The following is a 22,106-nucleotide window of genomic DNA, read 5'->3' on the forward strand; positions in this document are numbered from 1 at the left end:
GGTGTTTCTGCTCACCATTGCATTTCCTGCACACCCCACTTTCCGAGGAGCAGAGCTGCCTTGTACCCACAGTCCCCCTCAACAAATGATAGCAAACACGTGAGCCTCTTCGTGAACCCTCCAACCTGCAGCCAGACCATCCCATTCACTCCTCTGCTGTTTCTCTTGCTCTTTCATGCAGTCCATCCCTAGGACTGGTTAATATGCTGTTGCTGTAGACAGCTAAGTGAGGTGGAAATGTTACAGGCAGTCAGACAGAGGCTCGGCTCCAGGGGAGTCAAGAGGAAAGGTGAAAACCTACTATAGCTATGCCCTGAGACAAAAGGACCTGGCCCCCACACTCCCTGGAGATGAGATAAGCCACAGTGCCTGGTGTAACAAGGTCTAGATCAGCACTGGTCACCTCAGTGGGCCCCCAAAGCCCCAGCTCCATCACCTGAGAAGCTCTTCGATCTTTCCATGCCCTCTCCCTGCGTGACCTGCTTCCCCATTGATCAGTATTACCTAAGCCTTATTAGTTGATCACAGCTGGAACCCACATTGTACCTTGGTGGGTTTTGCTCCATAGTTTCCCTGGACAGTGGGGTCCCTGGCTACCCATTCGGGCCCCCTCCTGACCCTCTGACAAGAGCTTTCCATCTCCTGAGAAACATTTCCTACTCCACACCTCCCTTGTTCCTAGAATTCATTCTTCAACTTTTAGAGAACAGAAACTTGGCATACCTGACACCTAGCAGGTTGGGAGCTATCATATTTCCCTTATATTGCATTAGAAGATCTGCTATGACCCTGGACCAATGTAAAATGATTTGAAAAGATAACGAATAAATAAATAAATAAAATAAAGCAAGGAGAAGAAAGCGTGAGGGCTGGCTCAGGAAGCACCCAGCCTCTGCCTGGGTGTTGATGGGAATTACCTAAAAGTGCACCCCAGTTGAGGAAGTGGGCGTCCTCTCTGCCCTCCTTTGCAAAGAGAAGACAGGGCCTCCATGTAGGGGAGGCGGGCACGTTTATGCACAGCTGTCACCTCGAGCCTGGGATCCGTGACCACTGTCACGGCTCAGGTGAGAACGAGCAGTGTAGAAATTCAGAGCTAAGGTCCACACACTTTCAAAGAAGCTGGAGAGAAGTTAGGAGCTGGATTCTGCGGGGAGCGAGGGCGCCCCCTACTGGGCTCCGGGCTCCTCGCAAGGGGGAAAAGTGAAACCAGAAAGGCAGAAGCTCGGGGCGAGCGCGGGGAGAGGGGTGCAAACAGCGGAGCGCAGGGGAGCGGAAGGGGCAGGAGGAGAACGGAACGGAGGAGGAGGCCGCGATGGCCCCGCGCTGGCTCTGCCTCCTGTGCTGCTGCTGCTGCTGCCTCGGCCCCGGCGACACCCGCGACCCTGATGCCGCCGCCCCAGGGAGCCCCGGACACAGGGCCGCCGCCTTCCGGGTAGGAGTGGCCCCATCCCTCCTGCGGCCCCCGCTGCCCCCTCCTGTGCCCGCTGTGCCTTCCTGTCCTCTCTGACCCTTCCTCTCCCTCCCTGTCTCCTCCTATCCCCTCCTGTCCCCTTTTGCCTCCTCTGTCCACTCCTCTCCCCTCCTGTCCTCTCCTGCCTCCTCCTGGCCCTTCTGACCCCTCTTGTCCTCTCCCCGCCTGTCCCCTCCTGCCCCCTGTCCCCTTCTGCCCTCTCTGTCCCTTCCTGTCCTCTCCTGTCCCCTCCTGCCCCCTACTGCCCTCTCTGTCCTCTCCCCACCCCTCTTGTCCCCTTCTGCCCTTTCCTGTCCCCTCCTGTCCCCTCTTGGCCCTTCTGACCCCTCTTGTCCTCTCCTCTCCCCTCCTGTCCCCTCCTGCCCCCTCTGTCCCTCCTGCCCTCTCTATCCCTTCCTGTCCTCTCCTCTCGCCTCCTGTCCCCTTCTGCCCTCCCTGTCCCCTCCTGTCCTCTCCTCTCCCCTCCTGTCCCCTCCTGCCCCCTCTGTCCCCTCTCTGTCCCTTCCTGTCCTCTCCTCACCCCTCTTGTCCCCTTCTGCCCTTTCCTGTCTCCTCCTATCCTCTCTGTCTCTTCCTCTCCCTCCCTGTCCCCTACTTTCCCCTCCTGTCCTCTCCTGCCCCCTCCTGTCCCCTCTGGCCCCTCCTGTCCTCTCCTCTCCCCTCCTGTCCCCTTGTGCCCTCTCCTGTCCCCTCCTATCCTCTCTATCTCTTCCTCTCCCTCTCTGTCCCCTCCTCTCCCCGCCCCCCCTCCTCTCTCCTCCTCTCCCCTCTACCCCTCTGTCCCCTGCTGTTGCTGGTTCCCGAGCTCCCCTGCAGCCCCAGCTCTCCATTCTCCCACCGTGGGGTCTGCCTCTGGGATAGAACCAGGCTCTTGCTAAAATCCATGACTGAAGCCTAGAGCATAAGGAAGCTGGGCTCCATATAGTTAAATACAGTTTATTTGTGCAAATGTTATGGGTGATAAAAGCATAAAATCCTTGGAAATACCTTTGAGCGTGTAAAACAGAAAGTGTGCTGCTCCCCTGAAGTGTGACACCAGGGTGGCTAGATGCTGTACAGGCTGGGAGACTGAGCCTTGTGGGAGGATGAGACACGCTGAAAATCTGGGTGCACTTTGTAAAACCCAGGCCCGGGAAGACTGAGAAACGTTTGCAAAATTCCTGCCCTCAGAGTCTGGTGAGGTAAATGCCCAGGATGGAGAGCGTTTGGGTTTCAAAGCTAGGGACCCCTCATGGCACTGGCATTCAGGCAGCTGGTAGGACTGAGGACAGGGCAGGACCGGGGACAGGGCGGGACACGGGCAGAGTTGCAGAGTACCTCGCTTCCTGGGTTCCCCTGAGCAGTTACAAGGCTTTCTTCTAGCCACAGAAAAGATTAAAATATTCAACAATTAAAGTTCCAGCATAACTGTAGAAATTTTATTTTATTGTTTTATTGAAGAGCAGAATATATTGATTGAGAGAAAGAAAGCTTCCATCCGAGAGAGACACAAGGGGTCCGAGTGAGTGGCCAAGGACCCCACCTTTTCTAGGGATTTCCAAAGAGCAAAGCCGCGAGGTGAGGCTGGTCCACGTGGGGAAACCTGGGAACTCGCAAGGCAGGCAGGAGTGAGGTGGGACAGATGGCTAGTGTTGGTTGGCCAACAAGATGGCCAGTGTAACTGCTCAGGTAAAACTGATTAAATTGGGATCAGATGGGGAGGCGTGGCAAGCAGCAGGGATACAGAACAGGGTCTTTGCTGGTAGGGGTTGGATTAATGGCTCCTTCTGGTTTCCTCAAGGTGATCCACACCTGTTTAGAATTCCCCTCCCTGATGTTTATACTTAACGATGGCGGTGAGTTGTTTTGCCTTTTGTCTTGAGCCCTGGCCCACAGCAGAGGTGTCTGTCTCCTCCACTGTTGCAAGGTGTCTGGTCTCCTGTGCTGGCTCCTGCCAGGCCGGCCCTGTCTGGCTGCCTGTGACATTTCTAACTTAACTCAGCTGCCTGTACCATTCCCCCTCTCAGAGATCTGTCATCATCTATTATTCCCTCATGGCAGTCCGAGATAAAAACTTTATTTTTACAAAAATACGTTAACATATGAGTTGGTGAGTTTGAGACTTGCTGCTGTTCACCAACGGAGTAAATCAGGTATAAAATACAGAAAATCTCCATGTTGCGTGATAAAGTAAATTTAAAATAAAAAAGAAACAAGTTTTAAAAGTAAAATAGGAGAGCAAATGCTCTGGGGCGTTAGGGAGAACCTGTGAATTACAGCATGGAAAAGGAGTCAGCCTCGAGGACCCTGAGCTGCCGCGTTGTCCTGCTAAGGATCAGCGAGTAGCCAACAATGTTTGCAGACTCCAGCGACAGCGTCCACTGAAGCATGAGGTGGCAGCGTTTTCAGGCAACAGTGCCTGCCTGGATACTAAAGTCCTTGTGGCCTTGGGTTTTGGAGGGCAGGGGAGGTTTTGCTGTTGTTGCAGCCATGGTTGGCATCCGTGGTGCCCCTCTTGTGTCTCCAGCCTGCAGGCTGTAGGCGGTGGTCCTGGCAGGTGGCAGTTGTGTCACCAGTGCCCTGGAGAAGACATCACCCACTCCCTCAGTTTCCTCCCCTTGCTTGGCATCCACTGCCGCATGTGCCTGCCGTGGCCTCCAGAGCTGCCCCACAGGGCCAGCCTGACTGAGGCCACAAGCCCAGCCAGGCTTTCCTTCCTGAAACTGGTTTATCTCATGCAATTTCTCAGCAGTGGATGGCTAACTGATGCCAGCACCCGTGTCCTGCTCAGAGTTCCCCGGGGCACAGTGTACGTGAAAGTCAGGCGGTACCTGTAACATTTTCTCAAATACTATTATTGCTGCAAAGCCATGGGTGCCAGGCTCAGCGGTGGCTGTAGTGTGGGGCTGGTAGCCCTCTTTCTAGTAGGCAGTGGGATCTGTTTTAAAGAGAGGTTGAGCTGGGGGCATGGCCTGAGAGGGTGAGGTTTGAGGTTGGGTCGGGTTAGTGTTGGTGTTAACTTAGTGTTAGTGTTACGATTAGGGAGGTCAGAGTGAGGGGCAGGGTTAAGTTTAGGGTTAAAGAGTTGAACCCTTCGAGATTCCTTCCTTAACTCTGAGCTTCCTGGAAGCCATGAAGTGAGCAGCTTTCCCTTCTGCCCAGCCCCTTCTCCCTGTTGTTTCTGTGTGGACCGGAACTGTTTCCTTCTTTAAACTGTGGGTGTGGGGTGCTTTTCCTTAGCAATGAGAAAAATGACCAAAGACATCTGTGGCATTGCCTTTCATAGTTGCTGTAGAGAAATAATCCTCTCTGCTTCTCCCTTGAAGAAAAAATTTCCTTTCCATTCTGATTTCAGTCTGGAAAGAATTTCCTGTCCTTAACAAAATACCCTAACCAGACAAGCACAGAAAAGACTACTTAGGGTATCTCTCGGTTAGATTTTGTATTAAGAATATGATCACACACATGCTTCACACACTTGCACACACAAGCCCACACACACCCAGGAAGAACTTTAAGAAATTCTAGCTCTTAGAAGTCACTATAAAGGTAGCAGCATCTTACAGAGTCAGGGTTTTAAGTTATAATGTTGGTCAGAGGAATTTAGGTTACACAATATCTTTTAGTTCTATGAAATTTGTTTTCCCTAGATTATAATCAGTGAATCATTTCTAAAGTTTTCTTCAACCCTGAGAAATCCCCCCAGGAATCTTATAAATCTCATTGTAGCTCAGTGAATTAAATATTTAATTAAATAAATACATGAAGGTAGGTTTTTTTCACCAGATCTGTTCAAAGAATTTTTTGATTGGCAGTTCTGATTTTTCTCACATAAGAGCTAATCCTCAGTTTTTGTGCTTTGAAACTATGAGTGAAAAGCTTTCTCTAGATGCCTTAAAGCACTGCATCTTTTTTACTTGAACAGTTCAGCTCTAGGACTAAAGGGTATATAGCTCAGTACTGGAGCACAAGGCTTAGTGCGTGTGAGATCCCCAGTTCAGTCAGCATCAGAACCAGGTTACAAAACTTTGATTTCATGTTTTATGGCTTTAGGGGTAACTACTCTGCACTTTCTCCCTCTGAGGCCACTCCTTATCTCCCTCTCCTTATGTCCTCTACTGCCTTCTGTGAACCAGATGATCGACTCTTTATCTGTGCTGATGCTATACTGGGTCAGTATCTGGAGACCCAGGTGCCTAATATAGACCCACACTGTGTGAGCTGCCATGAAACCCACTTGAATAGCCAGAGTCCAGGTCAGCCAGGAAAGTTGCTTGAAAAATAGATCATTCAAGAAATGAAATTTTAAAAATTTCAATAATTTTATAATATGTGACTAGGTTAGATGGACGTGGTGTGTGTTCTACTATTATAGAAAATAGGAAAATAAGTTTTGGGTATACTACAGTGACTCGTAGTTAAACATAAATAGAAAATGAGTCCTTATTTCAAATACCATGAGAAAACTTGTCCACTTTAACCCAAGTAAGACTGAAAGTGTGCTATTTATATGCTGTTTACTATAACCCAAATATTCTATGTCTTTTTTTTCCAAGTAAGCATTTCTATTGATTCAACATATTGTGAAATTCAATGAGACATACGTGGAAATAATCCTTCCTCAATTTTGAGTGTATAAAATCCTTCTGAAAAGGAAAAAGTCACTAAAGAAAAAAGAAGCTCGAACATAAAAAATAGAGACTCTATTCTTCCAGCCACTGTAGTGTTTTCCAAATTTTTTCCTTATTCAATCTGTAAGGTCAAAGTGTTTGAGTATAAGTTAAAGATTTTGCAGCAAGAGTTTTCAGGGATTGAAAGAAAGAAAGAAAGAAAGACTTCTGATGCACACACAGCCACTCTCCTCCAAGTGTACTGTAGACATGTACCAAAAAAGGATTTCACAGCAATAGTAAGCTCGCTTCAAATTTAGAGACTAAAGGGAGCCAGCCCTGCACACGGCTGCATGTGTGTGCACGGCTGTGCTTTGTTCGGAGCCCCCCAGGGAAGCACGCTGAACGATATTAGGTAGTCTTGCAGGGTCAGGAGAGGAGTATGGTAGTAATGGAGAAGGGGTGGAACTGAGTGCTTTGAGGTTACAGCATTTTGCTCTTGCCAAGAAGCGAACAACGTGATGGCCCAGCCCTGGGCCCTGAGACATGAAATAGTGGCAGGTTTTCTTGCTCTGGCACGGCATTCAAGACCGTGGAATGTCTTCAGAGGCTTGAACATAAGCCAGGAGCAACATTTCCATCCTCCTGAAATACCTGCGCTGCATACAATGAAGAGCTAGAAACAGTGGTACCAAATGAGAGTGAGTGTGTGGGGAAAGGTTTTTCTCTTCAAATGTGCAAGACCGGAAATAAGTAACTGTTCCTGGAATCATCACTGAAAACCAGAGTTGTAATCTTTCTTTCTTTCTTTTTAGCTTTGCTTTTGAAATCTTACTTGGGGTTTCTGAGGTACAGAGACACTTTCTGTAGTTATTGCTATCAATTTTGACATTATTTCTCTTTTAATATCCAATTACAAATGACCTTGTCAGGTTATTTGTTTGTTCAAAAAATAAGTTAGAATCTCAATTGGGGTGATATTTAGTCTATAGATCAATTTGGGGGCAATCACTGCTAAAATCAATATTAAATTGTCCACACAATGAATGGCATAGGTCACCTTTAATTATAAACTCTGTCCATCTCATTTTGTAATATATTGTATATTTAAGTATCCAAATCTTAAATATGTTTGTTAAATGTATTCATTTAGAAGTGTTTAAAAATTCACTTAATTTTAAATATTCATTAAAAATTTTTAAATTTCATTTTCTAGTAGTTTTTGGTCATCATAAAAATACAATTAGTCATTGATATTGATCTTGTGTCTCTTACAAACTTGGTAAAATTTACTTATTTATAGCATTTTTGCCCATTTCCTTGTGCTTTGTACGAAAAGTGTTTTAATTACTTTTCTCATTGCTGAGACAAAATACATGACACCCACAACTTCAAGGAGGAAGAGTTTATTCTGGCTCACAGTTTTAGAGGTTTCAGTCCATAGTTGGCTGGTTCCAAGGAAGGGCAACATGGTAGAGGACCATCACAGAGGAGAAACAGTCCAGGCAGGGTAGGCAGGAGGTCTTCCAGACAGTTATCCCATCCTGGGTACTAGTCTGTTAGATGGTGCCAACCACACCCAGGATACACCTTCCCATTACTCACCCCCTGAATTATGCTAAACCAATCATTCAGTGAACTGAGTTAGTTATCACAGATCCTTTACCCACCCATGCCTCCCAAAAGCTCCTCCTAGGAGTGCATGAGGCTTTGAGGGGATGCTAGATACAAGCCATAACAATTTGTTTTCTTTAAATATGGACAACTTTACTTCTACTTTTAAAAATTATGTTCTATTTTTTTCTGTTGCTTTATTGAAAAGAATGAGTCTTCTAGGATGTTTGTGAAGTAAAAGTAATAAAAATATACCTTCTACTCTGAAGAAGAAATCACTGAGAACTTTAGCATTAAGAAAATATGAGTTTTCCTGCATCTACTCAATCAGGTGAAAGAAGTGTTATTTCAGTCTTAGAATTTGCTGATAATTTTTATCAGGAATAGTTTTGAATTTTGCCAAGTATTTTTTGTACATTTATTTAAACATACTGTGTTTCATTCTCCCTTATTCAATTAATGTGGTATAGTCTGTGGATTGATTTTGAAATATTAAACAACAGCATTTTCAGTGAACTTCCTTTGACATAATGTATTGTTCTTGTGATGTATGTTGAATTTGATTTGCTAATACCTTGTTCAAGACCTTGCAACTATATTCATGAGAGCTATTGGTAAGACACTTTGTTGATACACCTTCTTCTGGTTCAGAATCAAGGTAACATTGTCCTATTTAAATTGCAAAGTATTCCTTTATATTTCATTTTCTATAAGGTTGGTAACATTTCTTTCTTTTGTATAGTATAGATTTCACCATTGAGCCATCTGGGCTTGGAGTTTTCTTTGTGAGTCGGCTTTCAATTACAATTTTAATGCCTTTAGTTGGTAAAAGGTTGTTCCAGTTTCCCATTACTCTTATTTTTACTCTTGGTAATCTGTTTTTCAGGAAATTTGTCAGTTCCATTAATGTTGTCCGAATTGTTGGCACCAAGTTTTTGGTACACTGTAATGCTGACACTTGAAATGTGTGGTCATGATCTTTCTTTCATTCCTGACATTGGTCATTTGTGTCTTTTTCTTCTCTCCTTTTAATCACAGGAGCGATGCCTGTGGGGGTGGGTAAGGGAAGCTGTCCTCCAGCAAGGTGACCTTGAACCTGAGTGAAAGAAAGGAAAGCCTGTGTCCTGCAGGGAGGCTTGCAGGGTGGGCGAGGCCACTAGGGAGTCATGGGTCAAAACCCAGCTGTCAGAGCCATCCATGTCTCCTCCAGTCACCTGCCTCCATCATCAGCGAGGGGCAGTGGAGGGGCCCCCGGCTTCTCTGTGTGTGAAGGTGGCAACTGCCAGCAGCCAGTAAGTGTGGGCTCCAGAGACACAGATTCTATGAGGTGTGGCTGGGGCTGCCACACCCTGCTCATGCCCTGTGCCCTCAGCCAACAGATAAACAATTATTCTAAGAATGCTCAATAAAGAGAGGGAAATGATCAGGGCAACTACCAGAAATTATTTATTTAAAAGTGTCATTGGCCTAATTGTTAGGTGACAAATAGCCACTGAGGAGCTACTGCGTGTGCACTGGGTGTCCAGACCCCAGGGATGACTAAGATCAACAAACTCGCCCACATTTTGTGACTTGATTTTTGAGAAACACAAATAATAAACATGCAAGTACATTGAACAATATAGGAAAGAACCAAACTCGGAAACTTACCAAAGGAGAATGTCTGAACTTCCATTAACCTACATGATTTAGAAAACCTAACAACCTTTCTAGAAAAGACAAACCTAACATAAATTGTAACAAAGTTCAGAGTTTATAAATCTGCAGCTGGTTACATTTTTCCCTCCAGATAGGAAAACCAAGCAGTCTTCCTGGAAGACTCCCAGAATTGCATCCGTTTCACAAAGGCTTTTGGGCCACAGGAGCTGGAGCTATCCAAGCTTTTAAAGAGTTAGACCCATTGGGTCCTTTCTTAATGCTTCTTTACTCAGTGCTGGGAAAACAGAAATGAGGAAGATGATTCCACATATACATATCTGATTAATAGCAGGAGGAGTTATCGGTAAGAAACAGTTTCCCGCTAGTGGCCAGAGTTTGCCTGCTATTTGTCTGTACTCTAACCATGCGTATGCACTACTCTCAGTGTAAGCGGTGAAGAGGAAACATAAATTGATAAAATCCTTGTTCAGCCTTTAAAATATAAATACACAGTGGTTTTCAATAGGAAGTGTTTATAAATATGATGTCTCATACTAACATGCGGAAAATCAAGCTTTGTGTTTTGCACCCAAGATTTGCCATTTCTGCCAAAGAACAGCTGCAAGCTAATTATGCAAGAGATTGCTGTGGAAAGTTTATGTGGTGTATGTAAAATGTTCTTTTTTTTGTTTTAGGAAAGTCTTAAGAGACATCGATACTTGAATTCTTTGTTTCCTCATGAAAATTCCACTGCTTTTTATGGAATAAATCAGTTTTCTTACTTGTTTCCCGAAGAGTTTAAAGGTATGGTCTAGAAGCACTATTATTTTTTCATTTCCTGATTTAAAATTCTTTGCTTAATTTTTGAGGCATTGTTTCATTGTAAATCTGGCAAATCAAGTAATAGTGGAGGTTTATTAAATGCTTACCCACTACTATGTATCAAGCAGATACTGTGTCCTGATTTTAAGAAAAGTTTATTTCTGGCCCCTCTGTACTAATTATTGCTTAAGAACTGAACACTGTCATGGCACACATACTCAGGCAGCTGTAAAGAAGCTGGCCATAAGCACCTCTATTAGGGCATCGTGCATTCGTGAGTTACAGTGAGGGAAATGTCAGTTGAGCTCATTTTTTGTTACTGACCTGAATCTATCACACAAGTCAGTTTGTATGTCAGCTTCAACCTAATTGTAGGAATTTTCTATTATAGCTTTCAGTAGAAGGCATTTCATGTTTTAGAAAATCACAGAGGAAACTTTCAAATGTCAGATTTACCACAAAGCGTCTATTTTTGCTTAAAACCTTGATCCAGAGAGAAGACTCCTGCGGGTCCTCCTTGTAATGCCCTGTGGGTTGTCTTCTCATTTCCTCTCTCCACTCAGCCATTTATTTAAGAAGCAAACCTTCCAGGTCCCCCAGATACCCATCAAAAGTACAGACCTCCGTTGGCAGCGTGTCTTTGCCACCAAGATTTGACTGGAGGGACAAGCATGTCGTGACACAAGTGAGAAACCAGCAGGCGGTAAGTTTCAGGTTCTTTCTGTCATTTGTGAAGAAGTGGAAAGCACTTCTGAGGTCAATTTCGACCAAACTTGGAAAAAAACACAAGTAAAAGTGCAACTCAGTCCTTCAAAAACGCCCAGGAAGGAAGGATGTTGGAGGAATAAGAGGCAGGTGTCAAAGCCTGGCTTTTATTTCTGAAGATAAATCTGCCTGGGTTTGTCCACTGGTTAATGCCATTTCTGCCAAGATGCTCTCTCGGGGATGCCTCCCCATCCTTACACCAAAGATACCACACCTGGTAGCAGGTAGCAAGGCAGTGAAGGGGAACATGACCACCAACTGCTTAAGTAATTCAGAAGGAAAATTCAGAAGGTGAAGCCCCATACGTTCACCCGGCAGCATCCCAGATCTGCAGGGATCTCAGCTTCATCCTGTGAGCTGCATCAGAAAACCACCCACCTTCTCACTCCCTATGGCATCATTCTTTCCCAGTTCAATTCAGGATCCTTAAAAGTTTGGTCAGCTCAACCGTAAGGTGACACATACATTTCTAAAATCACCAGCTGTGCAAAATTGTATGATACAGTGACAGAGCTGTGGTAGACATCAGGTTAGAGAGCATGTTTAAAAGCCATCATGATGCATCTTGAAAGCTGGTGGGAAACTAATAAACATGTAGCACAACTTTGCAGATACTGAATGACTAAGAAATACACAAGAAGAAAGGAGGAAAGGTGGGTGGAGCTCCAGGCACTGTCTCCAGGAAAGGGGCTACTAGTAACGCAGGCCGAGCTCAGGGACCAGAGACCTCTGGAGACCATCGGTTATTCCAGGTGCCATCAGGATCTCTGACAATCCACTGCATCTTATAGTAGTTAATGCACGGAAGCGATAGGGCTAATTAATCTATAACATTCAGAAACTGATGTTCAAAAGAGAACTGTTTACTTCTTGTTTTGAACTTGAAGAACTAGAGAAGAGACCTGTGTATTTTGCAGATTTCCACACTCTGGGAATTTGGTGGAATTTCATAGATTGTCATATTTAGAGATGCTGCTTTATAATCGATATTGTGCCTTCTCTGCTTTTGCACAGTGCGGGGGCTGCTGGGCATTCAGCGTGGTGGGTGCAGTGGAGTCTGCGTGGGCCATTCGGGGGGAGCCTTTGGAAGACCTAAGTGCCCAGCAGGTAATCGACTGCTCCTATAATAATTTCGGATGCAATGGAGGCTCACCCCTCAGTGCCTTGACCTGGCTGAAGAAGGTAATCAGGCTCTCGGCCTTGGGATTCCCGATATCCTCTTTTCCTGTTGTATTTTGCACAAAATTCCAATCACTCCACAGATGAAACAATGTTTCCACAGTCCAACATTTAGATGGGCAAAGCTTTAATTGTCAAAAGATTTAATAATTAATTTCTTCCATGCAAATTAACTATCAAGTTATCAAAGGGTGAGCAAAGTTATCTGAAATCTGTTTCACTCCTTGATCAGTAATTCTTTTTTTTTAAGATATGTATTACATAATGTCCCACAAACATGAAAGTCTGTTATTATCCATTTCCATAGAACTTTTAAATTCTAAATGGAAACACAGGTTAGAGACCGTCTAACTGTAACACTTTCTAGATGAAGAAATGAGAACCAAGCCTTGCAGTTGCTTTGCTGCATCAGTTGCAGAACCAGAAGTGTGCGACCAGCCACTGCCCCACGTTAGGGCTTTGCTCAGGACACTCCTGGGTCCTCAGTTTCCTCTGGCATTAATTTGCATCCAGGCTCAACTGCATGAAAGCATCCAGTAATGGTACTGTGGTGGTTTTATAAAAAATTCACCAAGCCAGGACTCCCCAAGCCTTCCATTGTCCACTCGCTGCATTTTGAATCAGAAGCCGCTACGGACCGTGGTAAACTGTGTCCTCTCCATTCAGATAAGCCCGGAATGCAGGACAGGATTCTGTGCAGACAAAGATGTGACACATGCTGATGGACGGCACGAGGGGGAGGGGCAGGAAAAAGGCCTGGCCTCAGTCTCATCTGAGTGTGGACGCCTGTGCTGCTCTCAAAATTGGCTCCCTCAGTGGACGCCAGGGAGGAAGATTCCCCACCAGGAACTCAGCAGAGGGCTGGAAGTTCGGGGAAAATATAGGTACAAGAGAAGAAGGAGCAGATCAGACAAAAATGTAGTCACTGTAGTTGTCTAGGACATCACTAACAAGCTCCTGAGGTTGTAACTTAGGATCTTAACCCGGTGGGCGCATGGCAATAGGGGAAGTTAAACCATTTTGACTGCTAAAGGAAACTATCTGACCCAAAATGACTGGCACGTAACCACTTTGGGTGTTTTGTTTTTGTTTTCTAGACACGAGTAAAACTGGTAAAAGACTCAGAATACCCATTTAAAGCACAGAATGGCCTGTGTCATTACTTTTCCAGCTCACACCCTGGATTTTCAATCCAAGATTATGCTGCATATGACTTCAGGTAAATATCTTCCCCTGTTGCTATTCTTAATGTGGATCCATTGACTTTTCAGAATGAATAATTTGATCCAAGGCTTCGTCATATACTCTTGTTTAAAGTATTTCTTCTTTTTCATTCCTACACATTTGCAGTACATGTTTATGTCCTTTGCAGGGGATTGGCATATGTACAGCCATGCTGGATTACTTTTTAAATTCCCTTCCCTCCCTCCCTGCTCCACCCCTTGATCTTCTGTTGTTTTGTTTATTTTGGGCACGGTACATATTCACAATACACAATATTTACATTTTTGTGTGGAGTTGGTACCTGTTGTACATGACTTATCTTAATTCTTTTTACATCTCCTGTTCTCTCTTGTTTATCTTTTCTTTTCCTTATATTTAATTTGATTCTTATGTTGCTAGCATATAAATGATACCTCTGTTTTTATGGTGATGTCACATGTTGTGTCTTTGACATATCACAACCTATGTAGATTAATATTATTTCTTTTTCTCAATCTTCATGCTTCTCTCATGTTATCTCTATTACTGGGTCATTGATATGATATATTTACACTGTATCTTTATTCGCTTAATTAGGTGAAGACAAACCTGCTGGTTAATACAGATTATCATATATTTCACATTTTAATAACAAAATATTAAATGAATTTGAAGAATGAGTTCCACACTGTACACCCAAATGTATGCTGAATAGGATCATTTTTAAGTGGCATAAATAAAAAGTGTTTTACAAGGTTAGAGTATAATGTTTCACGTGAGTGATGCCTAGCTAACAGCGGAACTATATAATTTTATGTTGATGCTGATTCTTCATGACTGGGGTAAAAAATATAGTGTACAGCTGGTATTTGAACCCAGATTTGGGTTAAACTCTATTCATTCTGCTTTTGAAAAGTTTTATAATTTTGCATGTTTTGTTATAATGAATTCCAAGTATTAGAGCAAAATTTACAAGGTTCTGCTCATAGGCCTATAAAAAACACATTTCAAGTTACTAGGTTACATGATTGTGTATGTAAATGAATGTGGAATTCCTATTTTAACAACTCCCATTTTTATGCAGTCAGAATTTCCCTCATTTGTGGATAAAATACCTCTTGCTAGAAACTGCTCTCCAGCTGGGCATAGTTACTTGCTCTTTTAAGCCATGCATGTATCACAGCTTGCTGGAACAATGAACTACCAAATGCTCCCTGAGCTGTCCGTAACTTGGTTTCAATGTCCTTCACCCATAAAGTTGACCTGTGAAAAATGTAAATAATGGATTAATCATATACTTTCAAGATGGATAAAGCCCAAATGTGCAACTTAAGATTTTTGCCAGTAGATGTCCATAATAATTGTACAAGCAGTAATTATCGCTTTTGTAGTCTTGGCTACGTAGCCAAGACTACATAGTTTTTCTGGCACCTTACATTTCTTCTTTATCTTTTAAGGCACACCCTCTTTTGTGTGATTCTGTTGCTTCTTTGGGTAACTGTCCCCTGAAGTTCCCATATTCACTAGCATGTGTTTGTCAGGCTCTTACGTCCATCTGTGACATAGATGATGAAGTATTTCTAAGTATCTAGGCTGTGTACTTTCATTATTAGAGACTTCCTGTATTTTAAGCAGGTACTTTTACAGCAGGCTGTAAAGTGATTTCCTGTCTTCCTTTAGGCTACGCTTAGCCGTGTGTCTGCGCTCTGGTCAGTGGGACCCGTGCCCGCACACACAGAGCCCCCCTGTACTTCCCCTGGAAGCCTCCTCTGTACAGATGAAGGGCTGTCCCTTTCCCTTCCCTGATGTCTGAAGTATGTGTGAAATGGCTCAGGCTCCCGCAGCCCTTCTGGCCTATGACACCTTGAGAATTGGAGCTTTGGGTAGTAAAAAGAAAAGAAGGGGCAAGACGAGGTGAGGTGAGGCAAGAAAAAGGAAAAGGAGTGAGTCTGGATTTCTGGAATCTTCCATCCACATACAGTTCTGAAACACCTCTTTCCCAGATTTCTAGACATTTTTTGAGCCTCTGTTAATCTTCTAATTGAAACCAGACCTACTTCTAATCATACACAGATCGAAAAGGTAGCTTTTATTTTTGCCATGATGGCTAAATTCCCCACCCAAGGATTTTCTCTTTGACAGTGCCCAAGAGGACGAGATGGCCCGAGTGCTACTGCTGTCCGGCCCGTTGGTGGTGATCGTGGACGCGGTGAGCTGGCAGGACTACCTGGGCGGTGTCATCCAGCACCACTGCTCCAGCGGCGAGGCCAACCATGCAGTGCTGGTCACCGGCTTTGATCAGACAGGTGGGTGCCTCCCAGCCGTGGCCACTTCCGGACCCGGCACTGCCCGATCACCAATGCGCCAGGGATTTTCCGCGTGTGCACGCCGCGGTGTCTCGTGGCTTCTGCCTTTGCATTTGTAGTCAGGGTGACTTCTGTTTCTGTGCCAGGAATGGAACTCGGGGCCTTGTACGTGACAGGCCAGCCCTGTACCACTGACCAGAACCTGGATCCAGATAGTGAAATTTCACTTAAATAACATGCATCCTCTAGCTGGAATACTTACGATAATTGTTGGGGGGAAAGTGCTTATTAACTGATCGTGCAAAGTAATCATTCTTCCTTTTCCTTTCCTCATTGTTTGTTTTCATTTTGTTGAGTCTCTGAGTTGAGCAAGAGGAATTCAAACATATGTTTCTCATGATTAAAGTGTGACGCTAATCCTGCCCACTTAGCTAGTTTGTTGGGGCTGATAAACATAATGTGTGTAATACAAATGTAAATTATTATGTTATTACATTTGTACATTTGCAATGCCTTTATATGACATATATAAAATCACATATATGTGTATATATTCAATCATACATTACATTCATCGTCTTTTTCTCAGAGCTGCTAGACCCCTAGAACCCCAATCTGAGGCTGGAAGCTGCATTTGTGAGTTTTGCAGGTCTGTGCCACCCTGTGTTTTGCAGGCAGCACCCCGTACTGGATCGTACGCAACTCGTGGGGGAGCTCCTGGGGAGTGGACGGCTACGCCTATGTGAAAATGAGAAGCAACGTCTGTGGTGGGTCGTGAGTTTGTGCTTCAGCCTTTATGCTAAATATCAAGCAGGATTCTCAGAATATAAAAGTGCACACTAATATGCTCATTATTGAAAGAATTTCCGTATTTTAAGTAGATACTTTGCCAGCCAGATATAAAACTATTTCCTGTCTTCCTTTAGGCTACATTTAGCCATATGCCTGCATTCTGGCCAATGAGTTCCATGCTCACATTTACAGATGAGTTCTGTATTATTTCTGGGAAGTCTTTTCTATATGTTATATATTACAAAACTATCTAGTTTATAAAATGTTTCTAATTCACTCATAATACTGTTTGTTGTACTAATATTTTTCCTTTAACCAGTTGGAAATAATAAAAGAATTTTTTTAAAAAAGCACTATTATACAGATTCACATTTTCAAAAGGAGGACGAACTGAAGTGGAAAAATTTTATATATATATATAAATATAAATATATATAATATATAAATATATAAATATATATATATAAATTTATAAATTACACATATATTTCACATGCATATGTCAAAATATAAGATAAAGTAATAATTTTACCAGAATTAACTACTTCAAAAACCAGATAAACATTCAAGTTAGGGGACTGAATTTCTCCACAGATGCCTTACTATTCCTAATTTACTTTTTATATTTTTCCAAATTTATATATTATAATACTTGTTCAATGATTATAAATAATCGCTAAGGATATAGCTGAACAGAGCACAAGCCTAGCACATGTGAGGTGTGAGGTCCTAGGCTAGATCCCCAGCTCTGAAGAGAAGGAGGGAGAGAAGGAGGAGGGGAGGCTGAAGAGGAAGAGAGAGGAGAAGAAAAAGAAAGAGAAAAAGAAGAAAGGGAGTGAAGGAGAAAGAGACTAAAGGAAGAGGAAAAAGGAAAGGAGAGAAAGGAAATGGGGAAGAAAGAAAAAATGATGAGTCGATTTTTCTTGCATCAAAATGTGAAAACCTGAGTATTATGATTTTTTTCTGACTTGATATGCTCCTTATAACCTAAAAAATTCTAGCAACAGGATGTAGCTTACTTTTTGGTCAAATACCAACATTGTTTTTAATAGCAAACTTTTTAAAATTAATTGTTACCAAACTAAAGTAGTTGAGTATTTTAAATGTTATTCTAAAACCTATATTCAAAGGTTCATTCTAAAACTTAGATTTGGAAAATCAACCTACTTCCTAAATCAAACTGCACCCAAACTGAATTACAGCTGGAAATAATCCTGACTGCGATCAGTTGAACACAGTATACCACTTTTTCAAAATTGTAGATCCTTCCAGATTTGGAAATAAGTTGCAGGAAAAATTTCAAGAGAAAGTTCTGGTTCAATCTAGTGACTACTTTCTGATTGTTCTATGAAGTAGAATTCTTTTCATAAGTTGTTTATTGAAGAGAGTCAGCATCACTGACAACTCTTGGCAAGAGCATTGACAATCTAATGAGCCGTTGCTTTGCAGCATCACTGGGCGTGTTTCTGTGGTTAGATACATTACCGCCTCTGCTGCCGACAGTGCTGTCTATGGAAATCATTGGTGCCTGGACTTTCACTGTTTCTAAAACTCTGGCCAGGAAGTCACAAGAATAGTATTCAAGTATCATTTCATAATTGCCTCAGTTATGATTCCACATCTTTGCCTGGCCCTTAGCTACCCAGGATGAGTTGGGAGAATGTCTTCTACCTGCTTTGACAATTTGAATCTCCAAGTGTCTGCCTGGTTAATTAATACACAGGGGTCCAAATCTTTCCTGAGAATGTTGCCTGAAATTTGTCCACTCATGGTCATATTTCTCATATGAACAATGGCATAAGGCAGAGAGTATTCCATAGCCCCAATAAAATTTCTAAGAATAACACCTCCTCTTCAAATGGGCTAATTACTGCTTTGCTGTTGCGCTGAGGTCTGTGTTGCAGGCTGTTAGGGTATTATAGCACATCTGTGGTTCAGTGAAACTTTGCTTAAGTTTAAACTTTACTTTGAATTTTAAATTATGTTTGAAATAATACAGAAGCTTTTAATTGCCTTTAAGAAAGATGGTATAAATAAGTGCAGTATTGGTCTTAAATGCATTTGCCTATTCAGTTAACAAGTAGTTTTCTTTGGTTTGGTTTCTGAAAATAAAAATATCAGGCATCTCTTCCTACATCTACTTTGGAGGTAACAGTTTTCTCTAACAGGTAGAGATACTTCTAAACCCACATGAAAATTAAGTTTTAACCTGCTATTTTAAAAAACACCTAAAGAGGAAATGAATTGAAACTAGTATTTTTTTTTCCTTCCTTAGGTATTGCAGACTCTGTTTCTGCCGTATTTGTGTGATTTGTTGGGGACATGAGAACGCAGTAAGGAAAATAAAACCTATGCCACCTAACAAAGGTATTTTACGTTAAGCATGACTCACCTTCAAGCTTTGGCAACTGCTTATGGAAGTGTCTCGTGGTTGGTCCAATCTACAATAAGTTGCAGAAGCCTCCTCCTTGGAGAGGTGGACCCCAAAACCCCTCTGGACCCCTCAGGGGAGTTGCGGTACTCAGCCAGCAAGATCTGTGTCTGTTTCCCACTCTAGAAGGAAGTGGGACGAGATGCTCCTTCAGGGTCTTCCAACTGGAAGAAGTCAACATCTGCTGATTTTCATTTTAACATGGAACTTTGTACAGGTCTGATCAAGGAGGTGGTAGTTGTTCATTTTCCTTCATGGGATGCAACGTGTAGACTGACATTACCCTTCTCCTTCTTGAGAACATGGGCCTCAGGCTGGGAGCCTCACAGGAACCTCAGCAGCATTCCAAGAGGCAACCATGTTGTCAAGAGCTGGACGCTGGTTGCTTTACTCACCTCATAGTGCTCACCTTTGAACCGAAGGGGACGACGGACAAAGGAAGACAGAGACATGAAAATTATTTTCTGAAAATTTTCATTGTCAGCAGAAATCTAACAGATACAGTTTTTTAGATTCTTCTGTCTGCATTACAGAACAAAGTATTCTTCCATGCTCACTCACTGTCTTTTACTCTTTACAGCATCTTTCCCAAATGTGCCTGCTGGTTTGGTTTCCCTGACTGAAGAATTGATCTTGTACCTCGCTTTCTATGTTGATTTTCTCCTTACTTAATAGGTTTCCTTTAGCAACACCAGGAGCACACCTGGCTGCCTGCCGTGAGCCTTTCAAGTTTCTTTTCCCATATCATTCAAAACAAGGGGGAAAAATGTGACATACCCCAGGTTCTCTGACTTCTGTTTTCTGCTTTGATCGCCTGGTCTCTGTCAGCTCTTGCTTTGTGCTTCCCTTCTCCTTTTGAGTGGCCCATGGGGCTCAGTGCCTGTTGTCCTCCCTGTGTCCGATTCTGTAAGTGACACAGATGGATGCACTGCAAGGAACTTTCCTCCTCAGCAGTTATTAATAATGGACTGTGCCTAGAAAGGACATGTGGGGCTCATACCCATACCCTGCAGCAAGGATGGGAGCACTTCTTGTGTGGTGGTGTTCTAAGACCCTCAGCAAGTATTTTACCACATAGGTACAGTTTCATCAAAACATTTCTTGACATTGTAATCAAATCCACTATTTTTCTGAGAAAACAAATGTATATTTTATATTGAAAAAAGAAACTCAAAATAAAAAACTGATCTTTTAATCAAATATAAGGACAAGTCACAAAAGTTAATATAAAATCATATCAGATACTATATCTGTAAATATATCTTCCCTAAAATTTGTGAGATTTGGTGTTCTTGTTTTGTTTTTCTCGTTTTGGTTGAATCCAGGGTCTTTGCACTGAACTAAGACTTTTTTTTGCATTTTCATTTTGAAACAGGGTGTCACTACATTGTTAAGTTTCCCAGGCTGGGCTCAAACTTCCAATCCTCCTGCCTTGGCCTTCCAGGGTGCTGGAATTACTATGTGTGGTACCATTTCCAATTAATGATTGTTTTATAATGTAGAAGAGGTTTACCAAATAAAACTTTACAGGAGGTAGCAACATTAGGAATGAATTCTAGAAATTCCATTGTTCCATATCATTTTTCATATGATTTATCCTTTTATTAGAAAAGCAAAATGAAAATCAAACTCTTTTTCTTACACTGACCAGAAGCAATCTCAAAATAATGTTGAACTCAGGTTCAGAAGTGTTCCTGGAAGATAAACACTGGCATTTCAGTTGACCTATAATATCCAGATACACAAGAAAAGAATTAAATCCTGTTTGTTCTAATATGGTTAGGTCATTACCTTTTTATATGTTATAAAAATGCTTCTCTAGTATTTTTTCAAACACTGAAGAATTATTAAGAATTTCAAAATGGTTACTTCTCAGACTTTCTGGATTTTGGTGGAAGTTATAATAAAAAAATTGCTCCAACAAAAACTTTGTTCTCCAGAGCATGGTTTACATTTTATCAACATAGTACTAGCACCTTTCCATTCAGACACAGTTTCCTCGTCTCCAGTGTCATATATTTGATTTTCAGCTTTCCACACTCACAATAACCTTAGTGACTACAAACTGCATCTATCATGCCCCTCATTCCTTGCTTCAGAGCAACAACACCAACAACAAATCTACTGAGTTCATAGAGTCCCTGTTTTGGTTGGCAGCATCAATATATAATTGGTCAGTAAGATTAAATTTTAATTAATCTGGCCATGCACATCTTGAGAGACCTTCACATGACTGCCTGCCTCCTCTGGCCACTTTCTGTCCTTCCTTGGAGGTGTGGCCTTCAGACAGTCTTGTCTCCACTGCCTCACTATTTTCTGTCCCCAAGAGTTTCTGAGGACAAGGCTTATATGCAAGGGCAAGCATTTCAATGCAAGTCCAGATGGTCATAACCCAAAAGGAAAGGAACACAAAAGATTTTAACAAAATGTTGCAGGAAACTGTTTTGAAATGATTAACCTCAGCTCCAAGGATGGAGAGCTACAGGGCTGTCAGTCCAAGTTTGAACAGGCAGTCGCTAGCAGGCGTCCTCGCGGAAGTGTGTTTTGTGTAAAGTTATGGGGAACCTTTGTGCATGTGCAGTTATGGCAGTCTTCTGTGACAACTCTTGCTGTCAGGCATATGTTCACGGATTTCTTCCTTCCTATTGGCTTGTCTTCGTTTTTTATTAGAGTTTGTCCCAAGTGACTCTGTTTCTTTGTCAGTTTTCACTATTAAGTAAATTGCATGGGCCAGGTATGTTCTCAAAGTATAGTCCCTAGAGCAGAATCTTGGTGATTCTAGAGGATGTTAACGATTCATTTACTGTATTCCCCTGAGAGATACAACTCTAAAAAACATGATCATATCATTCCTGAATTTTAAATGACTCAGAAGCTCTCCACTGCCCATGCATGAGAACACAGATCTTTCAAGGAGCTTCCATGAGGAAAGGCTTTCTCTGTCCCTTCCCACGTAGGCATAGGCAGTGCCAGCTGCCATCCAAAGGCAAAGCAGTGGGGCTGAGGATTTAGCTCAGCGGCATAAGAGCCTGCCTTGTAAAGCAGGCAGTTGTGAGTTTGATCCCCGGTACCGATAAAAAGGAAAAAAAAAAAAAAAAAAAAAAAAAAAAGGTAAAGCAGTGATCTCCTCATCTCAGAGTCCCTACACCAGGAAAATCACCAGAGGGTACTTGGATGTGGTTTCACAAGGATTTCAAATGCTGAGTATTAAATTAAAATGTTAATCAGCCAGTCTTACTGTGATTGGCTAATTCATTTAATAGCTATAATTTAAAGGGTTTTGAGTGGGATAGCTC

General features: G+C 42.6%; 1 protein-coding gene across 2 annotated transcripts; it reads left to right on the forward strand.

Moving 5' to 3' along the window:
- Nucleotides 1-1,182: 1,182 nt before the first annotated feature.
- On the forward strand, nucleotides 1,183-20,737 carry Ctso (cathepsin O). Of its 2 annotated transcripts, none has more exons than XM_063260883.1 (8): nucleotides 1,183-1,432; nucleotides 10,008-10,116; nucleotides 10,698-10,837; nucleotides 11,914-12,006; nucleotides 13,176-13,297; nucleotides 15,424-15,587; nucleotides 16,262-16,354; nucleotides 18,655-20,737. In XM_063260883.1, the coding sequence occupies exons 1-8, from the start codon at nucleotides 1,313-1,315 to the stop codon at nucleotides 18,687-18,689; spliced, it is 876 nt and encodes a 291-aa protein (XP_063116953.1). In that variant the 5' UTR covers nucleotides 1,183-1,312; the 3' UTR covers nucleotides 18,690-20,737. The 2 variants fall into 2 exon arrangements, with proteins under 2 accessions (XP_063116953.1, XP_063116952.1); XM_063260882.1 differs by having other exon boundaries at nucleotides 1,188-1,432; nucleotides 11,914-12,081.
- The last annotated feature ends 1,369 nt before the right edge of the window (nucleotides 20,738-22,106 follow it).

The sequence above is a fragment of the Cavia porcellus genome, unplaced genomic scaffold (assembly GCF_034190915.1).
Source record: "Cavia porcellus strain 051 isolate PalLab524CR breed Dunkin Hartley unplaced genomic scaffold, mCavPor4.1 scaffold_14, whole genome shotgun sequence".
NCBI lineage: Eukaryota > Metazoa > Chordata > Mammalia > Rodentia > Caviidae > Cavia > Cavia porcellus.

Coding starts and splice junctions, on each gene's coding strand:
- Ctso (XM_063260882.1), top strand. CDS start 1,313: ATGGCCCCGCGCTGGCTCTGCCTCCTGTGCTGCTGCTGCTGCTGCCTC. Junction 10,838..11,913: donor AAGTGAGAAACCAGCAGGCG/GTAAGTTTCAGG, acceptor GCTTTTGCACAG/TGCGGGGGCTGCTGGGCATT. Junction 13,298..15,423: donor TATGCTGCATATGACTTCAG/GTAAATATCTTC, acceptor TCTCTTTGACAG/TGCCCAAGAGGACGAGATGG.